The sequence below is a fragment of the Hypanus sabinus genome, chromosome 20 (assembly GCF_030144855.1).
Source record: "Hypanus sabinus isolate sHypSab1 chromosome 20, sHypSab1.hap1, whole genome shotgun sequence".
Taxonomy (NCBI): Eukaryota; Metazoa; Chordata; class Chondrichthyes; order Myliobatiformes; family Dasyatidae; genus Hypanus; species Hypanus sabinus.
Genome location: NC_082725.1, coordinates 60,921,535 through 60,942,224, shown reverse-complemented (window position 1 = coordinate 60,942,224; position 20,690 = coordinate 60,921,535). Strand labels below are relative to the sequence as shown.

At 38.7% G+C, this 20,690-nt stretch overlaps 1 protein-coding gene across 15 annotated transcripts; it reads left to right on the top strand.

The window, feature by feature from the left end:
* Positions 1-1,261: 1,261 nt before the first annotated feature.
* On the top strand, positions 1,262-19,529 carry tbc1d7 (TBC1 domain family, member 7). Of its 15 annotated transcripts, none has more exons than XM_059945589.1 (8): positions 1,262-1,389; positions 2,826-2,941; positions 4,502-4,582; positions 5,825-6,012; positions 7,008-7,145; positions 8,695-8,840; positions 16,049-16,178; positions 17,803-19,529. In XM_059945589.1, the coding sequence occupies exons 2-8, from the start codon at positions 2,830-2,832 to the stop codon at positions 17,887-17,889; spliced, it is 882 nt and encodes a 293-aa protein (XP_059801572.1). In that variant the 5' UTR covers positions 1,262-1,389; positions 2,826-2,829; the 3' UTR covers positions 17,890-19,529. The 15 variants fall into 15 exon arrangements, with proteins under 15 accessions (XP_059801572.1, XP_059801566.1, XP_059801579.1 ...); XM_059945583.1 differs by having other exon boundaries at positions 2,826-2,989; XM_059945584.1 differs by having other exon boundaries at positions 1,268-1,389; positions 2,823-2,989.
* The last annotated feature ends 1,161 nt before the right edge of the window (positions 19,530-20,690 follow it).

Here is a 20,690-nt window from a genome sequence, read left to right as displayed (position 1 = left end):
CCTGGGCAAAGTCCTGGTGAGGAACTATAGAGGTGATCAAAAGTGGTTACGTGGAATAATTAAGGACAGAACTGGACCACTCTCCTACGTAGTGGAGATTGAGTGATATCACCTGGAGACGCCACTTCAATCAGTTGAGGAGAGCAGAATGTCAACTGATAGAGAAGAAAGTTGGGTACCGCAATCAGAACCACTTCATACCGTGTCAGTCAATTCCTACAACCACCAAGGAGACCAGAGAACCAGATCATTTCATTCACAAGTTTCAACGCCAAGCAGTATTACGGCACCTCTGCCCCCGCTTTCAGGAAAGACGTTATCCCAGAAGAGTAAGAAATTCTCTAAGAGTAAATCTTTAAGCCTGAATGAGACAATTTAAAATTTACTATGTTGTGGATGGCCGTATATGGTGGTTGTACTATAGATTATACTATGCATATAGTTGAGATGCAATCTATATAGTTAGAGTTTATAGCTCAGCAGGTAGGAGTGTTGTGTATTTAATATTTAAATACTATTTTAGTAATATTCTAATATGATTAACTTAGTTTGATTAACTTTTCCTTGTCTGTTAATTAATAACGGGATATATGTAAAATTACGTGAATTGCAAACGCCATCGCGCTACCACGTGATACGTACACGCCTCGCTTAAAGTAAACTTTAACTACACCAACGTTTTCTTTCGAATTAATTTAATGTTTTGAAATTGCAAAACGTAACACTGTCTACCGCCTTCACCACTGATGACAATCCTCGATTTGTCGTTTATTTTTCAGATTCCCAGAAGCTTGCCAGTCACTTTCCTCTGTAAAACTCCTATCAACCAATATCATCTGTCGTTCACTCCCTGCCTCTAGCACCACCACCCCCGCTTGAGAGCAACTCCTAACAGCAGGCTCAGCCAACTCCGCTTGATTCTGCATTCCTCCAGCTCGAAACACGCTACCATTCGAATTACTCATTACTCCCCAAAGCCACTGCCGTTCTATATAATTCATCATCCTTCCTCCTGCAGATTTTAACCCCCGAAGCAGCAGCGTCGAGTAACTTCCTGTCGCGCGCGCACCCGATCATGCCCTGGAACCACCCGCTTTGCGGTTCTCCGCGCGCGAACGCGGGCGCGTTACCCGGAAGCCCAGCCGACCCGCCAATTTCGTGCACGCGCACGCCGCTCCACGCGATCCTCCTTGCTTCCTGGTCGGCGCGCGCCCGAACTCTCGCCTCTCGCGTGCACGCGCACGCCGCTCCACGCGATCCTCCTTGCTTCCTGGTCGGCGCGCGCCCGAACTCTCGCCTCTCGCGTGCACGCGCATCCAGACTCGGTGACGTCGGCGGACCGGGAAACGGCGGGAGGGATTGGATCGCGGCCTGGTGTGGCAGACAGTGGTGGGTCCTCGGTGTGAGTAGAGGTGGTCGTGTGCTTTTCAGGTGGCATGGTGCACACACTGCCCTGGGCACTGCCGTACTGACGAGTGCAGGAGGTTCGACTCTGTTTAGACTACTTCGCTGTCGCTGTATGTGTGAATGTACAAAACCTTTTTTACTGAATGTCTGCGCGTATGACTCCATCACTGTGTGCAGTTCCCATCTCACTGTGTGAGCGTGTCCATGCAAACCTCTTTATTGTTTACACTGCGTGTGCGGGTATATGCAGAACCTGCCAGTGTTTGTGCACCCGTGTACTCAGCCATTCTCTGTGTGTTTGCTGTACTTTTCGGTGGCTGATTTTGACTGGGTTGACTGCACGTTCTGATTTATTCTCAGATTTTTGAGAATTTATGAAGTTATAAAAACCATAGAAACATACAGCCCAGTTCATCCATGCTGACAAAGTTGCCTACCCCACTCGACCCATTTGCTTGCATTGGTAGATGGCCTTCTAAAAATGTCATACCCACTTCTACCACTTATGCTGGCAGTTTGTTTCGTATACCCACCACCTTTTGTGTGGAAGAAGTTATTCCTTGGATTTAAGATTTTTCATTTTAAATCTGGTACCTCTATTTTTAGATTCCCCTCCCCAATAAAAAAGATTAACCATTCACCTTAAATATGCTTCTTATGATTTTAAAAGTCATTATAAGGTCACCCTTCAGCCTCTCCTGTGCTCCAGTGAAAAGAGACCCAGCCCATCCTGTGTCTCATAGCCCAAACCCACCAGTCCTGGTAACATCGTTGAATATCTTTGCACCCTTTCCAGCTTAATGATATCCTTTCTATATCCAGGCAACCAGATTTAGCCAGAATATTCCAACTGTGGTCCCACCAATGTCTTGTACAACCATAACATGATATCCTGACTCTTGCACTCAATGCCCTAACTAATGAAGACAGGAGTACCAATGACTTTCACCACCTTATTCTCTCCATTTCAGCGAACAATGTACCTTTGCCCATCAGTTCCTCTCTTGTACAAAGTTCAAGTATTATTTTTCCTTCTAAGTGATTTGTCTTTCTTGGTAGATTAAAGTTAACTCCACAGGGAGGCTCATGCTATCTCTTCTAAATGCATCCCTGTATGACTTATTCAACAATAAAATGTCCTGTTTAGTAGATTTTGGTGACATTGTGAAGATTTTATTTGGGAAATACAGCACTAACATTTTCATATACATTTCCATATACAAAAGTAACATTAAATTTCTCATTGAAAATGCATTGTCTCCCCCTGTTTTGATAATGGTAGAAAGTTTTGGCTCTGATTACCATAGTCCCATGTTCAATGGGAGAAGGCAGTTTAAATGGTTCAGTATGGACTGGATGGGCCAAAGGGTCTAGTTCTGTGCTGTACTTTTCTATGACTCTAGTCTCTTTGTCAGTAGAAAAATGGCTGAGGATCCTCAGAGGAATTTCCGTTCTCACTATTATGAAAAGGTTGGGTTCCGTGGTGTTGAAGAGAAGAAATCGCTTGAGATCCTGCTGAAGGACGATCCATTGGGTATAATAAGAGACTTTAAAATATTCATTGTTGCACTGCTAACTCTAGGTACTGGTAATTAACAAAATGCTGAAATAAAATTTACAACAGAAAGCATTGTTGGTACTGCAAAGTCTAATTCAGTCAGATTGACTTTATGAAGTATGAAATTGATTGAAAAGTTTGTGTGAAATGTAGATTTTTTGACTTATTAATTCTGTTGTGCGCCCTTGGTACATGAGAAATGGTTGTAAAATAAATAAGTTTACTGCTAGGAATATAGTGGAACTATTATAAACACAAGAGGTTCTACAGATGCTGGAAATCTAGAGTAATACACAATGTGCTGGAGGAGCTCAGCAGGTCAGGCAGCATTCATGGATGGGAATAAACAGTTGCTGTTTGGGGCCGAGGCCTTTATCAGGACAGTTATAAAACTGTTTTTGAAAAAAATGGAAATGACTGAAATATTTTTCATAGTTCTGATAACACCGGACAACAAAGATTTTGTTTCCTGAATACTTATATCTTATGAATTTTGGGCTACTGATCATGAAAATCACCATGAACTTTTCCTATCATGCACCATTTTTAAAATAAACTTATGTTTATTATTTCAATTCACAATTCAAATCAATTAAATTGTTGCCTACTATGCAAGCTGGAAAGTTTTCTATCTTGTCCAGACTTGCTTGGGCATGCTTAAGCGGCGCGGCTGCTGCATGGCAAGACAGTTTTTAGTAACAATTATTGGGTTCAAGACTGTAAAGATGGAATTTGCTATCACCAGTCACAAAAATTTCTAAGAAGGATTTTGATATTTGAGACAGATGCTTCCCAGAATAACTGTTGCCAAGATTAAGAAAAGCATTTTTGTTAGTCCACAAATCAAACATCATCAATGACAGGCAGTTTGAAGAATTTCTAGTGGGACTGGAGAAAATCACATGGAAGGCATTCAAGGAAGTTGTTGAAATTTTTCTCGGCATCTACAGAGCACCAAACTACATGCAGCTGGTTGAAAGCATGCTTCAAGCATATAAAACCATGAAATGCAACATGTCACTAAAGAGTCATTTTCTGTATTCCCTGCAAACCTTAGTGCTGTTAGTGACGAGCATGGTGAAATATTTCACCAGGACAATGTGGTCATGGAGAAAAGATACCAGGGCAACTGGAATCCATCAATGCTGGCGAATTATTGTTGGACACTTAAGCGAGAAGCCTCAGATACTGAGTACAAATGAAAATCATTAATAAAATATTCTTAACTTAAAAGCATCAGCACCATTATGCAATTAAACACATTATATTCAATAAAAGTTAATTTGTTGTTTCTCCAAATTCCTACGTAATACAAGTAGCCTGAAAGTATACTTGTGTTCATCTTCAAGCAGTCTATCATAAACAAAAAAAAAATTCGAGGAAGCAGCACTTTTGAAAAAATTTGTTGTCCAGTGTAATGTGTTGCAAGTTAGCGGAAATTAATAGTGTATCTATGGGTTAGCAAGTAGAGCTTTACACACGTGTATGTTGGTTCCATTAAAATTTAAAAAGAAGTTTTACGTATTGATTTTGCAGATCTTGAGAAGCTATGCACTTTTGCTCAACGCTATCCTCTCCCAACCATGTATCGCACTCTTGTATGGAAAGTATTGCTTGGTATGTTTAAGTAATCTTATTGTAGGATGTAATGGCGAGATTATATCTTTAATAATCACTCAGGATGTCAAGTTTTATTAATTTATTTCTCAGGATCTGGATATCACTGGCAAGCTTAGCATTTATTGCCCATTTTAAATTGCCCATGAGAAGGTGCTGCTGAGCCACCTTGAAACAATGCAGTCTTTCTAATATACAGACTTCTTCAGTGCTTGGGCTAGGAGTTCCAGAAATTAGATACAGTGAAGACAAAGGACTGGTATTACAACTCCAGCTCTGTGTTGTGGAGCAAATTTGCACGATCTGGTGCTCCCACTGGCCTGTTGCCCTTGCCCTTCATGATAATAGAGTTTGAACGATTGGAAGGTGCAGAGAAGCTATGATGATAAGCAGCCATACATTTTGCAGATAATACACACACTGCAGCCGCTCTATGCCAGTGAGAGGGAATGTTTGGTTAAGGTGTTTGACGTGGGCTGCTTCATAGAAACATAGAAAACCTACAGCACAAAAGATTGGTTAGCACTGCTCCTGATTTGTGCCTTGTAGGTGACGGAAAAACTTTGAGATGTCAGGAGATTACTCAGACGTTGCAGGATACCTAACCTCTGCTCTTCTATTTTAGGCGTGGTATTTAAGTGGTAGGTTCATTTGTGCTTCTGATCAGTGATGACCCCTGGGTGTTGTTGATGGTCAATTTGGAGATGGTAATGTCCTTGAATATCAAGGATAGGTAGTGAGATTCCCTCATGTGACTCATTTGCCTCAGAGCGATAGATATAGCCAGAAACTGCATTTATTAATAGTGACAAGATGTGTTTCTCACCCACTTGAGAGGCCAGAAAGGGCCTTGATTCATTCTGAAACATAGCACCCCAGAAGATGTAGCACTTCTAAAATTCTGCAGTGACTAATCATCCGAGATAATGTGCTTAGTTTACTAGATTGTGGCTTGAATCCACGGCCTTGTAATTTAAGACAAATGTCCTATCACTGAAGCATATTGACAGCATTGCATTAAAGAGCATCCATTTTTTTCATTTGTCTACTGAAGAAAAGAAAAACTGTTTGTGTCTATGATAAAAGCCATTTTTATTTTATAAATGCAATGGAATAAATCTGGTTAAAGTGAGGCTTTTTTTATTGTGTGACAGACAGAACTGAGATGTGAGAAGTGAATATTGGATTGGGAATATTTTCATCTGTAGCATTGTAATTAATATTTACCCCATGCTTTCAAAGGTATTCTCCCTCCTCACTATGAATCTCATGCTGCCGTAGCAACATTTCGGAAAGAACAATATGAGGACCTGTTGCAAGCATTGCAAGTTATCCGTTTTGTTCAGGATTCCACACCACAAGTTTGGGTTTACCTCCGAATGTATCAGTTAGAGTCTGGAATTCTGCCACGCTGTCCGTCTCAGTCACTGGTCAGTTGTATTTCTACTGTTGACATAACATTTAGTTTTTGGAGACAGCAAAAGTCAGGAAAAGTAGTTTTAAAAATTAAGCAGTTGATTTACTGACTCACATTTACAAAGTTTAAAGTATGAAGTTTAAAATCTATGTCATATAGCATTCTTGTTTTATAGAATATAAAAATAATTGTTTCTGTTTAAATGGTTTGTATGATGCTTATAAGTGTTATTCAAAGATTATCCCAAACTTATACAGGTTCCTTTCCTAAATGTATTTCAGGGGAAGTGGTGGATGACTTTAGTTGCTTGGGGAGGCTGGTGATGTGTCTTGCAGAAAGAGTTGATTAAAAAAAGCTATGATCTTGTTGGAAGTTAAATTTGTTAACATATTTATTCTGATACACTTTGTTTAATTTCTAGCTTTTGGCATTATATTTTCAATGTCAAAAATTAATTATGCATATTTATTTCAGTCTGCTTCATAAACAGCCTTAGGTAGCCAGCCGCTAAGGTATTGGGCTTCAATACAAATACTGATCCAAGATCTAGGCATCTCTCACAAGGCCTGTACTTATTGCCTTACCTAATTTTCACTGTAAAAGGTGGCAGTGAGCTGTATTGAAACCTTTCAGCCCACTCATCTTAAATGCAAGTCCTCTAGTATTTGCCATTTTAACCTTGGGTAATAGATATCAGGTATCTATGTGTCTCAAAGTGGTGTTAAGAAAACTAAGCCAGTCCTTTCTCCCTGGTCTAGGTTTTGTCATTCTTCTGACTCAGTTCAATCTGAGAGCACCCTGCTATAAAAATAAGTAGTTACAAGGTAGATCTCAGGATTGTTGTCACCATATATACTATAAATGTAGGCTTTTTAGCTTTGTGAATATCATGACAGGAAATAAAAGAAATATTATTTCATTAACTTGATTTTCCTGCAGTGATGAGAATAAGCATTCCTTTCACATAATATTTGAATACTTTTTGTAAGCTTGTTTTTTTTATCTCAGGGACCAGAGGACAAAATGTTAATTGCAATTGCAGAAGCAATGGAAGAGATGATGGAGAATGATGTTGATGCCTATTGGTTAATTAAATGTTTTGTGAAGCAATTTAATAATAAATATGGAGATTCACTGCCTCACTTGGTAAGTAACATGATAACCACTGTAAATGCTGATAACAGCAGGGAATGGCCTTTATGCTATAAAATAAGCAGCAGTGATTAAGAATGAAAAGTGATGAAAAGTGCATTGCATTTTGAGCTTGCATCTTTGTTTTCACAATCAAAAGCAAAAGGAGAATTTACGGGATGATTTTGTTTGTCAGTAAACATTGCTGTTGTTTTAATAAATATGTTGTTAAACTTTATGACTGAGCACAATAATTGTCATAGTTCGAAGCAATGTGTCTAAGGCATTGTTGGAAATTTCTGATGAGATGTTTAACCAAGATCCTGATTATTCTGTCAGGTGAAAGTAGCATTGTGAAATATTAGTTGTGAAATTGGAGAAAGGAGCATAGGTATCAATTTGCTTCCATTTTTAATTGCAAATTATAAGCACATATTTTAATGTGATTATACTACTTGCCAAATAGTGCAGCTGTGTATATGTTATGTGCTCACACTAGAACCTTGAGGAATTCTTGAGTGATATGCCAACAGTTCTGACACAATGAGATTTATCATGTAGTCTATCAAATTAGGATTGTGAGATCTAGCTAACACCAGGTTTTAGCTTTAGGAATACCAACCAGATTTGTTCAGATCTCTGGTCATCTTTCTGAAGAGCAATGAATATTGCCTCATATTCTCTAAGTATAGAGCGATGGGAGATCTGCACATGCTGAGGTAATATTTGAGCCCTCCTAACTCAGAAATATTCAAGAGTTGCTTGCTACTCAATTTCAAGAGTAGAATATACACCTGTGGCGTTCCAAGATCCACGATTTATTTAGCAGTTATACTGCCTGCTAAAACATGATCACAAGGTCTGTTCATTTGAAAGGACAGGAACAGCAGGTACTTAGCTAAATAAATAAGAGTAATTTATGTATTTTTATTCATTGAATTCCATTAAAAGTTTTAAATTGTTTAAAAGAAATGTATTTTAAAATTAATTTTGTAACAGTATAATTCTTTCAAATATTTTTGAATGTTTCCCAATGTCAGGATATTAAGACACGCACATAGGCTTTTATTAGGTGACACCAGCTAAATCAGAGTAGTGTGGATATTCAGAAAGGAATTGAATAGGCACCTGGAGTAAGACAATTTACAGGCCTCCTGGGATTGATATTGCTTTACTAGAAACTGTCCCAGGCTTAGTGGGCTGAATTGCCTTTTCCTGTGCAGTATTGCAGTTGTGATTCTATTTGTTTGGGATAGTTTGAGGTAGCATATCAATTCTGACATATCCTTAGAAATATAAATTTGTAGCAGTGAGCATGCATGGCTTGTAACAGGCAGGATTGTTTCCTAGTTCTGATGCAAATTTAACAGTTTGAAGTATTAAGTCTTTCTCTTCAAAGGTGTTTCAAGTTTTGCTCTATATTATTAGCGTTTTCTTTTTTATTTTGTGTCTCCACTACCAGGGGTATTTTACTTTTGTAGAAATAGAAAAGCCCTTTAATTTTAACCTTAATGGAAGAAAATTAACGATTGATAATTTCTATTTTTTTTAATCAATGGTGCAGCCAAAGAGCCTTGAAAAGTACCTGAATCTAGAAGACAGCAAACTCCTTGCTCATCTTAAAACCTGCTCAGCCATGAATAAGCTCCCCTATGATGTGTGGTTCACACACTGTTTTGCAGGCTATTTACCTGAGTCAAGCCTTCAAAGGTAGGCACTCAATTTTGTAATAAGAGTATACCTATACTACTTTATTAGAGATGTAGCAAAATAATTATTATATTGACTTTACAGATGTTTTCTGTGCTTAATGTCGATTGTGAGCTCATAAGGTAATTTTCAAGAAGCTCATGGTGAAATCCATTTAATGCTCACTAATTTGCTGTTCGATAAATACAGTTTTGCTTTCATAAAGAATAGGACATTTATATTTCTAGATGAAGAAATTGAAGAATAGTGACCATCAGTTGTAGCTTTTTGTGCATAGTGAGATCCTAAGACTATTCACAGACGAGTGAGAAATTAATCCTCTTGTGGTGTTAATGGAGAGAGCCATATAATCTTCCTTGATTCTATATTTAAAATGTCACTTAGAGTACGTATTAAAGTCATGCAGAGAAGTTGAACTCAGTTTTAAGATCAAAGTTCATTTATTGTCAAAGTATACATCTCTGAAATTCTTCAATTTTCCAGGTAGCCTTGAGACCAAGAAAGAAAAAGAAATTAAAGGCAGATGATCATCAACTCCCAAATCCACCCTCCCTGCAAAAAAAAAGAACAAAAATGGAACAGGCACATTGGCTCCCAGATCCCCCTCCCCACACAAAAGAAGAGAAGTTTTTATTTTCTTTAGTTGAGATGTTTAATGTTTCAGCTAATGCTATCATTGTATCATGCATAGTTCATTCTTTGTCTTGCTAGAAAGATAGCTGGAATGCTACTAACAAAGTGAGGCACACTACTGTGCAAAAGAGTCAGAATAATGAAATGAGAAGTTTCTAAATATCAAAAAAATCTAAAGAGTAGTAAATAGTAAAAAAACTAAATCTAGTCAATATTTGGTGTGACCACCCTTTTCCTTTAAAACTGTATCAGTTCTCTTTGGTACACAGTTATGCATGTTTGCAAGAAAATTGGCTGATAGATTGTTTCAAGCATCTTGGAGAACTTGCTACATTTCTTCTGCAGACTTTGGGTTTTTCTCTTGCTTCTGTCTCTCCAGATAATCCCAAGTAGCCTTGATGATGTTGAGCTCAGGGCTCTGAGGAGGACATACCATCTGTTGCAGAACTCCTTGTTCTTTTTTGAAGATAGTTCTTTTTGACCTTGGCTGTGTTTGGTGTCATTGTCCTGCTGCAGAATGAAGCTGGGTGATCAGATGCCTCCGTGATGGTATTGCATGATGGATGAGAATCTGCTTGTACATCTGAGCATTGAGGATTCCATTAATTCTGACCAGATCACCAACTCCAGTTGTAGAAGTGCAGTCCCAAACTTGCAGGGAACCTATTCTATGCTTTAATTTTGGCTGCAGACACTCATTCCGGTCTTCTGCAAACAAACTGCCTCTTGTTAGAGCTAAAAATTTCAGATTTTATCCCATCAGTCCAGAGCACTTGCCATTATTCAGCACCCCAGTCCTTGTGTTATTGAGGGTAGGTGAGTCTCTTGGTTTTATTTCCATTTTGGAAGAATGGCTTTTTGGCATCAGCTCTTCACTTCTAATAGGACTTCTGACTATAGAGGAGTGTACTTGGATTCAAGTGGTTTCTGTGAGTCCAGAGCTGATAGCAGTGTTGGACCTCTTCTGATTTAGAAGGGGTGTGTCTTGATGTGTCTCTTGTCTGCTACACTCAGTTTCTGTGGCTGACCATTTCTGGTCGACAGCACATTTTGAAGCTTCTGTCTGCCATGAAATTTCTGCCTGGGAGAGACCTTGTTGATACAGGATGACCACCTAGTGTTTTGTTGCTATGCTCACTCTTGCCATGGTGTGAAAACTGATGATTTGAAGGTTAAACTGTCAAATCTGCTACACCCTTTCCTTTTAGTTTGGTTGTCCTTCACCAAGCTTGATTTCTTCTACACCCAATTCTGTTTCAGTTGATCAGTTTAGTTCATTCAACTCATTATGTCATTGATCCTGTTATCTATGTTTAATCATGTAGTACAAATCTGCAGCTGATTATATATGTAGGCTGAGGAATGGAAGAATAGAGCAAGATAGAAAGGAAGGAAGGAAGGAATAATTGACATTGGAAATTTTAAGAGTTGAGTTGCTATTTAGATATAAAAACACATTATTATCCACAATGAAGGAATAGTTATTAACAGTGCTGAAACTGTTGCCTGTATGCAGTTGGCTTTAAAACAATATGTTGGTGAACTGTCTTCTGAATTGCTGCAATCCTTGAGCTGGGTTGTGTCTAGGAAAGCATTCCAAGGTTTTGATCCAAGAGTACTTTCTTATACCCAGAATCAAAATCCAAGAGCATGTTTACCATATATTCTGGAATATAAGCCAACCCCCATTTTCAAGGTTAGAAAAGTGACTTATTCATGTTACCTTTGTATAAGCAGACCCCTTTTGTAGAGGTTTTTGATTTAACCAGAAAAGATCAGAAGATCTCACATGCGGTACTCAGCTTTGCCGGATCCGGACCCTGGAAATTTTGTGAACCAGTACCTGCTAAGAAAACAGGCCTGCACATTGTAGAGCGTTATAGGCGAATTCTTAATAAATAATTCAGGGAGAGAAATTTTGGATTAGGTTTCCAATGGAAAAGGATCGTGAAACCATTTAGCATCCATTGTAATCTCGTTAAAACATAACATGTGGTGGTGGGACCAGTACGTGTACTCAGTATTGAGTTTGTGAACACCATGTACAAAAGATTAAAACAAATGCATTTTTTTTTTAAAAATTACAATATCGAACCTGCCTCTACCACTACTAATGGAAACTCGTTCCACACAGCTACCACTCTCTGAGTAAAGAAGTCCCCCCTCGTGTTACCCCTAAACTTTTGCCCCCTAACTCTCAATTCAAGTCCTCTTGTTTGAATCTCCCCTACTCTCAGTGGAAAAAGCCTATCCACGTCAACTCTATCTATCACCCTCATAATTTTAAATACCTCTATCAAGTCCTCCCTTAACTTTCTACGCTCCAAAGAATAAAGACCTAACTTGTTCAACCTTTCTCTGTAACTTAGGTGCTGAAACCCAGGTAACATTCTAGTAAATCTCCTCTGTATTCTCTCTATTTTGTTGACATCTTTCCTGTAATTTGGTGACCAGAACTGTACACAATGCTCCAAATTTGGCCTCAATTCAGCAATGTACAATGCCTTATACAATTTTAACATTACATCCCAATTCCTATACTCAATGCTCTGATTTATAAAGGCCAGCATACCAAAAGCTTTCTTCACCATCCTATCCACATGAGATTCCACCTTCAGGGAACTATGCACCATTATTCCTAGATCACTCTGTTCTACTACATTCTTCAATGCCCTACCTACCATTTACCATGTATGTCCTATTTGGATTATTCCTACCAAAATGTAGCACCTCACACTTACCAGCATTAAACTCCATCTGCCATCGTTCACCCAACTCTTCTAACTGGCCTAAATCTCTCTGCAAGCTTTGAAAACCTACTTCATTATCCACAACGCCACCTATCTTAGTATCATCTGCATACTTACTAATCCAATTTACCAACCCATGATCCAGATCATTAATGTATATGACAAATAACATTGGACCCAGTACAGATCCCTGAGGCACAGCACTAGTCACCGGCCTCCAACCTGACAAACAGTTATCCACCACTACTCTCTGGTATCTCACATCCAGCCACTGTTGAATCCATTTTACTACTTCAATATTAATACCGAAAGATTGAACCTTCCTAACTAACCTTCTGTGTGGAACCCTGTCACAGGCCTTACTGAATTCCTTATAGACAACATCCACTGCTTTACCCTCATCAACTTTCCTAGTAACCTCTTCAAAAAATTCAATAAGATTTGTTAAACGTGACCTTCCACGCACAAATCCATGTTGACTGTTCCTAATCAGACCCTGTCTATCAAGATAATTATATATACCATCTCTAAGAATACTTTCCATTAATTTACCCACCACTGATGTCAAACTTACATGATGCTGGCTTCAAGCTGAAGGTTGTGATTTTGCTAAAGGAACAAACAATTCTGCAGCTGCTAAGGAGCTTAGTGTAAACGAGCAAGAGTGGAGAGGACACGCTGAGGGAAATGCCAAAGATGAAATGTGCAAACCGCGGGAAAACATGCCAGTGGCCAGAACTGGAAGAAAAAGTTTTAGAGTGGATGAATCACCAATGACTGTTTGGATACATTGTTAGCAGAGAAATGACGAGAAACACCGTGAGGTCAGCGAAAATTTCAAAGCTACGCAAACTTGGTGCACCCGATTTATGAATAGATGTGATCTTGTGTTGAGACAAAAAAAAAACAAAGATTGCTCAGAAAATTCCTGTGCGGTGTTGTTTACATTCAAGAACGCTGCTAGATGGACGAAGCAGGTTGCTTGAAGTGGGCTAAAGAGGTGTGGTGTCGATGTCCCGAAGGTGTCAGGAAAGAAAAGTCACTACTTGTCTGGGACATGTTCAAAGCGCACTTGTCAGGTGGTTGAAGCAGCATTGAAAGCTGAAAATACAGACATTGCAGTCATCCCCGGTGGTTTGATGTCCGTGCTCCAGCCACAAACCAAAGAATTCATGTGTCAACAGTAGAACCAATTTGACTCAAAAACAGCCAATAAATACGACCTGTCTTCCGTGTATTCATTTTTCCAAAGCCGACCCCCTAATTTTAGGACCAAAATTTAAGGCCAAATTCTCAGCTTATACACCAGAATTTACGGTATCTGTAACTCAAGATGGGGCGTGGCTTGGAGGTGGCCTTGGAGATGAGGGTGTCCCCGTGATGTTCTTAGTCTTCTACGCTACTGTGGAAATGGTCATGGCGAAGTCAGAAGGAAGCTTGTTGCGTTTTTGCCATTTATCCTGTAGGATGGAGATTTGGGGGCTTGATGATAATTAAAATACACCTATAGAAAGGTGATGAAATAGAATCAGAATCAGACTTTAATCGCCAAGTACCTGTGCACATACAAGGAATTTACTTCCGGCAGATGTTGTCTCTCTGCTCATAACAATAATAATGATAAATATAAATGAAAATATAGATTATGCATACAAGTAGTGCAATCCAAGTAATAGTTAGCCGACAGTTAACCGGCAGTTAACTGTTTAGCAAGAGACCGCAGTAGGGAAAAAACTTCTCCAGTGCCTATTAGTCTTAGTCTGGAGGGATCTGAAGCACCTACCAGACAGAAGCAGTTCAAACAGTCCGTGGGCAGGATGGAAGGAGTCCTTTATGATGTTCCCCGCCATCTTCTTCAACCTGGAAGAGTACAGGTCCACAATAGAGGGCAGGGAGGCTCCAATGATGCACTCGGCAGTCCTCACTGTGCGCTGTAGTCTGGTTCTATCCTGCTTGGTGGCGGCTCCAAACCACACAGTGATGGAGGTGCACAGGACAGACTCAAATGACTGCAGTATAGAACTGCAGCAGCAATTCCTGAGGCAGTCTATGGTTAAAAGTACATAAAATGTGTATTCTTATGAAGTATGATATAAAATGTGTGTATCTTACATAGATAAGGTGCACTTTGTATCACCCTCCTTGCCTTGTGAATTTGGGGACTCCATTTCAGGTTTTCCTCAACCACTGATTTTCTGTCTTTCTAGCTCTGTTTCAACATCTACTGTGGCAAAGAAACTTGTCTTTCCCAGTAATAAAGTTTCATAGCTCTCAGCCTGAGAAGGGGAAATGATTTTAGTGGTACTATACACACCAAATAAAGTAATTAGTGATAAATATTAAAAAACATCTGAAAAATTAAGTATTCAGCACCTGTTATGTCACTGAGGTTAATTGCTTGGTAATTTGTATTTTTTTTTCTTGATTGAATAATGGTACAGAACTTTTTGGACATTTAAAGTTGCTGAATTCTACCTGGATATGTACAGTATGCTTAAGACTCTTTTCTTGGTTTCTACAATGTCCACCTCCTGTTATAATCATATTAAGAGTTGCAGCCTCTCTTTAGTACAGGTCTGCTTAAATTATTATTTGCCATTCTGAAAAGTAACTTCCTTATACCATTCAAACACGGATTGGGTTGCTTGGATGCTAAAATTCTTAACATGCAAAGGCACGTGGTATTGCTTGTGTCAAGTCATTTAGTCATTTGTCAAAAGAAGGTGTTGAAGTGGATAGCAAAACAAAGCTTTTCATTTGAGACCAGCATGAATGCAGTTTCCTGCATAGGACATTTGATGGTGAGTCATTGAGGGATACATGTATACTCTTTACATTGTGAGCTGCATCTAAAAGTGGAATTTCATTATACCCTACTGTGCATGACAATAAACAAATCTAATCTGACCGGAGGTTTTTCCCTTCAAAGTTTATAGTTTTCAAAGTTCAAAGTACATTTATTATCAAGGTATCTATGCAGTACACAACTGAGATTTGTCTTCTCCAGACAGCTACGAAGCAACAAAAACAATAGAACCCATAAACAAAACACATCAAAACCCCTCACACATTAAAAATCATACCTCACACATGACAACATGAACATCAACCCTTCTCCATGTGTAATAACAAACTGTACAAACAGCAACAAGGACATCAACCTTCATGCAAAAAACAAACATCATGTAAATGGCAGCAAGAAAGAACAAACAAAAACACAGAATATAAAAACACAAAAACTGAAAGAGTCCAGTTAAACTGCAGTGCAATTCACAAACTGCAGACCCAGAACTTGGGTACCATCCTGCGACAGCATTGACGGAGAGAGAGAACGCAGGTGCCTTCCCTTGGGAGCAATGAGCGAGAGGGAGAGAGAGAGAGTCCATCATACATATTCCTAAATTCAATCACCAAAAATAGATTAACAGGACCAGTTCCTTTTTATGAGATGTTATTTTATGAATCATTTTCTTCTGTAAAACACAAGTTGCTAGAGGAACTCAGTGGATCAGGCAGCATCTATGAGGGAAATGGACAGTCGACATTTCAAATTGAGACCTTTCATCTGGAAAGAAAGGGGATATAGCTCTTTACAAAAACTTGAAGAGAAAGGTGTGAAGCAAGAGTTGGCAGGTGATAGGCAAATAAGAGATGGGGTAGTGGGAATAATGTCAGAACCTGGGAGGTGATAGATGAAAGTGTCAAAGGGCAGAAGATGAGAGAATCTGATGGGAGGGGACAGTGGATCATGGTACTTTGCATTATGATTATATTTTTCAGGTTTTAATTAGGATTCTCTCATCTTGATAATGTTTTGCTTTTCAGGGTTTGGGACAAAGTCATAAGTGGATCATGCAGAATTCTGGTCTTCGTAGCCATGGAAATCTTATTAACTTTTAAGATGAAATTAATGGCAATGAATAAAGCAGAAAGTATTTCACAGTTCCTTCTTAATGTAAGTACACTTGTCAGCAAACATTTTGCTAATTTTCCTGAGAAAATTGCCTCCCCAGTAATGAAAGATCTATAATTAGATGCAGTTACTGTTTTGTGAATGTTATTATTTAATAAAAATGCCTTTGACTAGCACTGTTGGATATTTAATTTCTATTTGAGATCTCAGTTGTTTGATTTTGTTTTTGATTTATTGAATTAATTGGTCCATATGTTATTTTAGAAGCTTGTATTAGTATATTATTTTATGACATAGTGCTGGCTCTGAGCAATTTTACTTGTAACCTGCTCTCCCCGCATACTGATCAACTCACTATAAGATTCCACTAGTCATCTGCATATTAGGATCAATTTACAGTAGCATATCAGAGTGGTGCCACAACAACAACCTCTCACTCAATGTCATCAAGACTAAAGAGCTGATTATTGACTTCAAGAGGAAGGAAGTGAAGGTTCATGAGTCAATCCTCATTGGGGAATCAGGTAGAGAAGGTCAACAACTTTAAATTCTTTGGCGTTATCATTTCAGATGAGCTGTCCTGGGCCCACCACATAAGTACCATTATGAAGAAAGCATGGCAGTGCCACTACTTTCTGAGAAGTTTGCAAAGATTTAAGCATGTTATCTAAAAATTTGACAAATTTCCATAGCTGTATGGTAAGAGAGTATATTGACTCATTCTATCACAGTCTGGTATAGAAACACCAATGCCCTTAAACGGAGAAACCTAGAAAAGTGGATAAAGCGGATATATCACATGTAAAGTCCTCCCCACCATTGAGCAAATCTGCATAGACTGCTATCACTGAAAAGCAGTATCCATCATCAAGGACCTCACCATGCAGATGCTCTTCTCACTGCTGCCATCAGGAAGCAGGTGCAGGAGCCTCATGATCCACACCACAAGGTTCAGAAACAGTTATTACCCATCAACCATCAGGCTCTTGAATAAGTGCAGATAACTTCACTTGCCCCATCACTGAATTGTCCCACATCCCATGGACTCACTTTCAAGGACTCTGTAACTCATTTTCTTGATATTTATTGCATATTTATTTTTTTATTATTTTGTTTTTTTCCCCTCATTTTGTATTCATACAGTTTGTTATCTTTTGCACATTGGTTATTGTCCATCCTATTGGGTACAGTCTTTCATTGACTCTGTTGTGTTCCTTGTAGTTACTGTGAATGCCCGCAATAAATGAATCTTAGGGTTGTATATGGTGATATATATGTAGGTTGATAATAAATTTACTTCGAATTTTGTCTATTCTGTCTGATGTTCTAAAACAAATGCGAGGCAATTTATGCTTTGCTTCAGTTTTTGTTTGATTCTTGGCAGGTGGAGGCATCAATATATCTTGCCCTTATATCATTTTCTTTATTTAAATTGTTTATTTTTTACCTCATTTTTTATATTTGTAATCTTTCCTATTACAGTTATAAACAGAAGATGTTGCATTAGTCACTATACAATATAATCAAGTGTAATAAGAACATTGTTCAGATTTTTCTTCAGATACCTTATTTTGACCCATGGGTTGACCATTCTATAATGACTCAATGTTGTTAATATGACTACTTTTCCTCATATTAATGATGTGCTATTTATGTGTTTGCTTAGATACCACAGGAGAACACAGATGCGATCATCAGCAAAGCCATTGATTTATGGCATAAATATGTTGGGACTCCTGTGCACTCTGTGTAATTAAAATGTGAATGAAAAATATTGATTATTTTCTTCTATGCAGTAATTTATTAAAATGACTGTTCAAAATTTGAAAAACGGACTTTTAAATATACAAGACAATGCTATAGCACTTCACAATTCAGACAGAAGCTTGTAGGTTTGAGTTCCACGCTGGGATGTCAACACCTAACTCCTACCTTATTGAAGAAGACTTATATTGGTAATACTGCAGTTACTTGACAACTGAAAATGAAGACCCTGTCTCACACCCCCCTTTAAACTTCCAGATGGAGGTAACAAATAAATCATTGGCACTGTTTAAAAGTTCTCACTAGAAACAGTAATTACTTATCATTCCACATCGAACATTATTAAAAATAGATAATATATTTATTGTATGGCATTAGTTGGCAGATTGCTGCATAAATATAAATATTAATATTCATTGGTGTAGGAAATTGAGGGGTAATCCTATTGAGGTGAATAAAAAAGAGGGGCCTAATTCACACAGTCTTTTTTCAACCATTGGGAAACAGGAATTAGAAGGCATAGTTTTAAGTTGAGAGGGGAAAGATTTAATGGGAACATCAGGGACAAGGTCATTGTATAAAATGAGCTACCAAAGGAAATGGTTGAGGAGGGTGCATTAACATTTAAAAGACACTTGGACAGGTACATAATAAAGAAAGGTTTAAAGCAATATGCCCAAATACTGTAAATGTGATAGAGGTTTTGTTCAGCATGGACCAGCTGACTGAATGGCCTATTCTGTGCTTGTATGACTCTACAGTTGTAATAGGGAATGCAAAATGGAAGGACATTATTTGTAGTGTTGGAAGTTTCTAAAATGGTGTGGGAAAGAAAGGAGCTGAAGTAATCTTAAACATAAGAAGTCTTTAGCGGGGCACAAGGAAACACAATCAGCACAGGTACACCACAAAGCTGTGTGCTGAGCACCTTTCTCTACTTACTTAATGCATATGATTGTGTGGCTAAGTACAACTCTAGTGCCACGTCTAAGTTTGCTGATGACACCACTGTTGTTGAACTAGTGAGGGAATAATACATAGGAGGGAAATTGTATAGTGCCATAGCAACAACCTCTCACTCAACATCAGCAAAAGTAAAGACATTATTGATCACAGGGTGAAGAAGCTGGAGGTCCATGAGCCAATCCTTTAGGGGATCAGAGGTGGAGAGGGTCAGTAACTTTAAATTCCTTGGTGTTACAATTGTTCTGGCCTCTGGAGGTGCAGTTTGTTTTGCATGAACATCACTTCCTTTACATCAGCTATTTATAACAATTCCTTTGTAAGTTAACTGATTAAAGCCCACAATGAAAGACATCTATCTCCATCCTGTATTTATTTGCCTTTGAAACAGCAATATCTGAACCTTTGGGTAATATTAGTGAAGATTTAGTAGATAGATTTTGAAGGAAGTATTATGTTTATTGTTATTAAGATATTGTGCCGCGAGTTTACTGTTCTTTACATGGTGTAGTTATGGAGTATTGTGTATTGCCTTGGTTAACAACATTTGTGAGAATAATTGATAGTATATTCAGATGTGCTATGACTCTGTTTTGAACTTAATACACATTTTACTCAACTTTCTGCAGTTTCACAAGTAAGATCTGATTAAATACCTTGAAGGAAGTTTCTGTCTCGGGTGTATTTTGAGAAGGTGTTTAACTGGCTGTACATATGCACTGCAAGGGCAGTAAAGCTACATCAGAGGATCTGTTCTGGGACCAGCATGTAAGTGCCATCACAAAGAAAACACAACAGTGCCTCTACGTTCATAGAAGTTTGTGTATGTCATTTAAAACCGACGATCTTCTATAGAGGCTAAGTGGAGAGTATGCTATAGGGAGAAGCGCTGTCGACGTTTCAGGCCCAGACCCTTTGTCAGGTCCTGACAAAGGGTCTGGGCCCGAAACGTCGACAGCGCTTCTCCCTATAGATGCTGCCTGACCTGCTGCGTTCCACCAGCATTTTGTGTGTGTTGCTTGAATTTCCAGCATCTGCAGATTTCTTTGCGTTTGGAGAGTATTCTGGCTGGTTGCGTCATGGCCTGCTATGGAAACACCAAAGCTCAGCAATGGAACAATGTGTGGGTATGTATAGCCCAGTCCATCTCATGCAAAGCCTTCCCCATCATTGAACATATCTACAAGGAGTGCTGCCACAAGAAAGTAGCATGTATCATCAAGGACTCCATCATTCAGGTCACACTCTCTTCTCACAACTACCATTGGGCAGGAGGTACAGGAGTCTTAGGTACCACACCACCAGGTTCAGGAACAGTTATTACCCTGTAGCCGTCAGGCCTCTGAACCAGTGTGAATAGTGAATAACTTTTCTCACCTCAACACTGAACTGACTCCATAACCTTTGGACTTACTTTCAAGGATTTGACAACTCATGTGGTCAAGTGAGTGGGAAATTGAATGTTTGGGAAGCTTAAAATCCAACAAAAGGCAACTGAAAAGCTATAAGAAGGGAAGTGAAATATGAAGGCAAACTAGCCAATAATATAAAGCAGGATACTAAAAGTTTTTCAGTTATATAAGGAATAAAAAGGAGATGAAAGTTGATATTGGACCACTGGAAAATGATGCTGGTGAGGTAGTAGTAGGGGACAAAGAAATGGAAGATGAACCTAATAAGTGCTTTGCTTCAGTCTTTACTATGGAAGACACAAGCTGCATGCCAGCGGTCTGTGAGTGTCAGGGAGCAGGATTGAGTGCCATTGCTATTACAAAGGAAAAAGTGCTAGGCAAACTGAAAGGTCTTAAGGTGGATAAGTCACCTGGA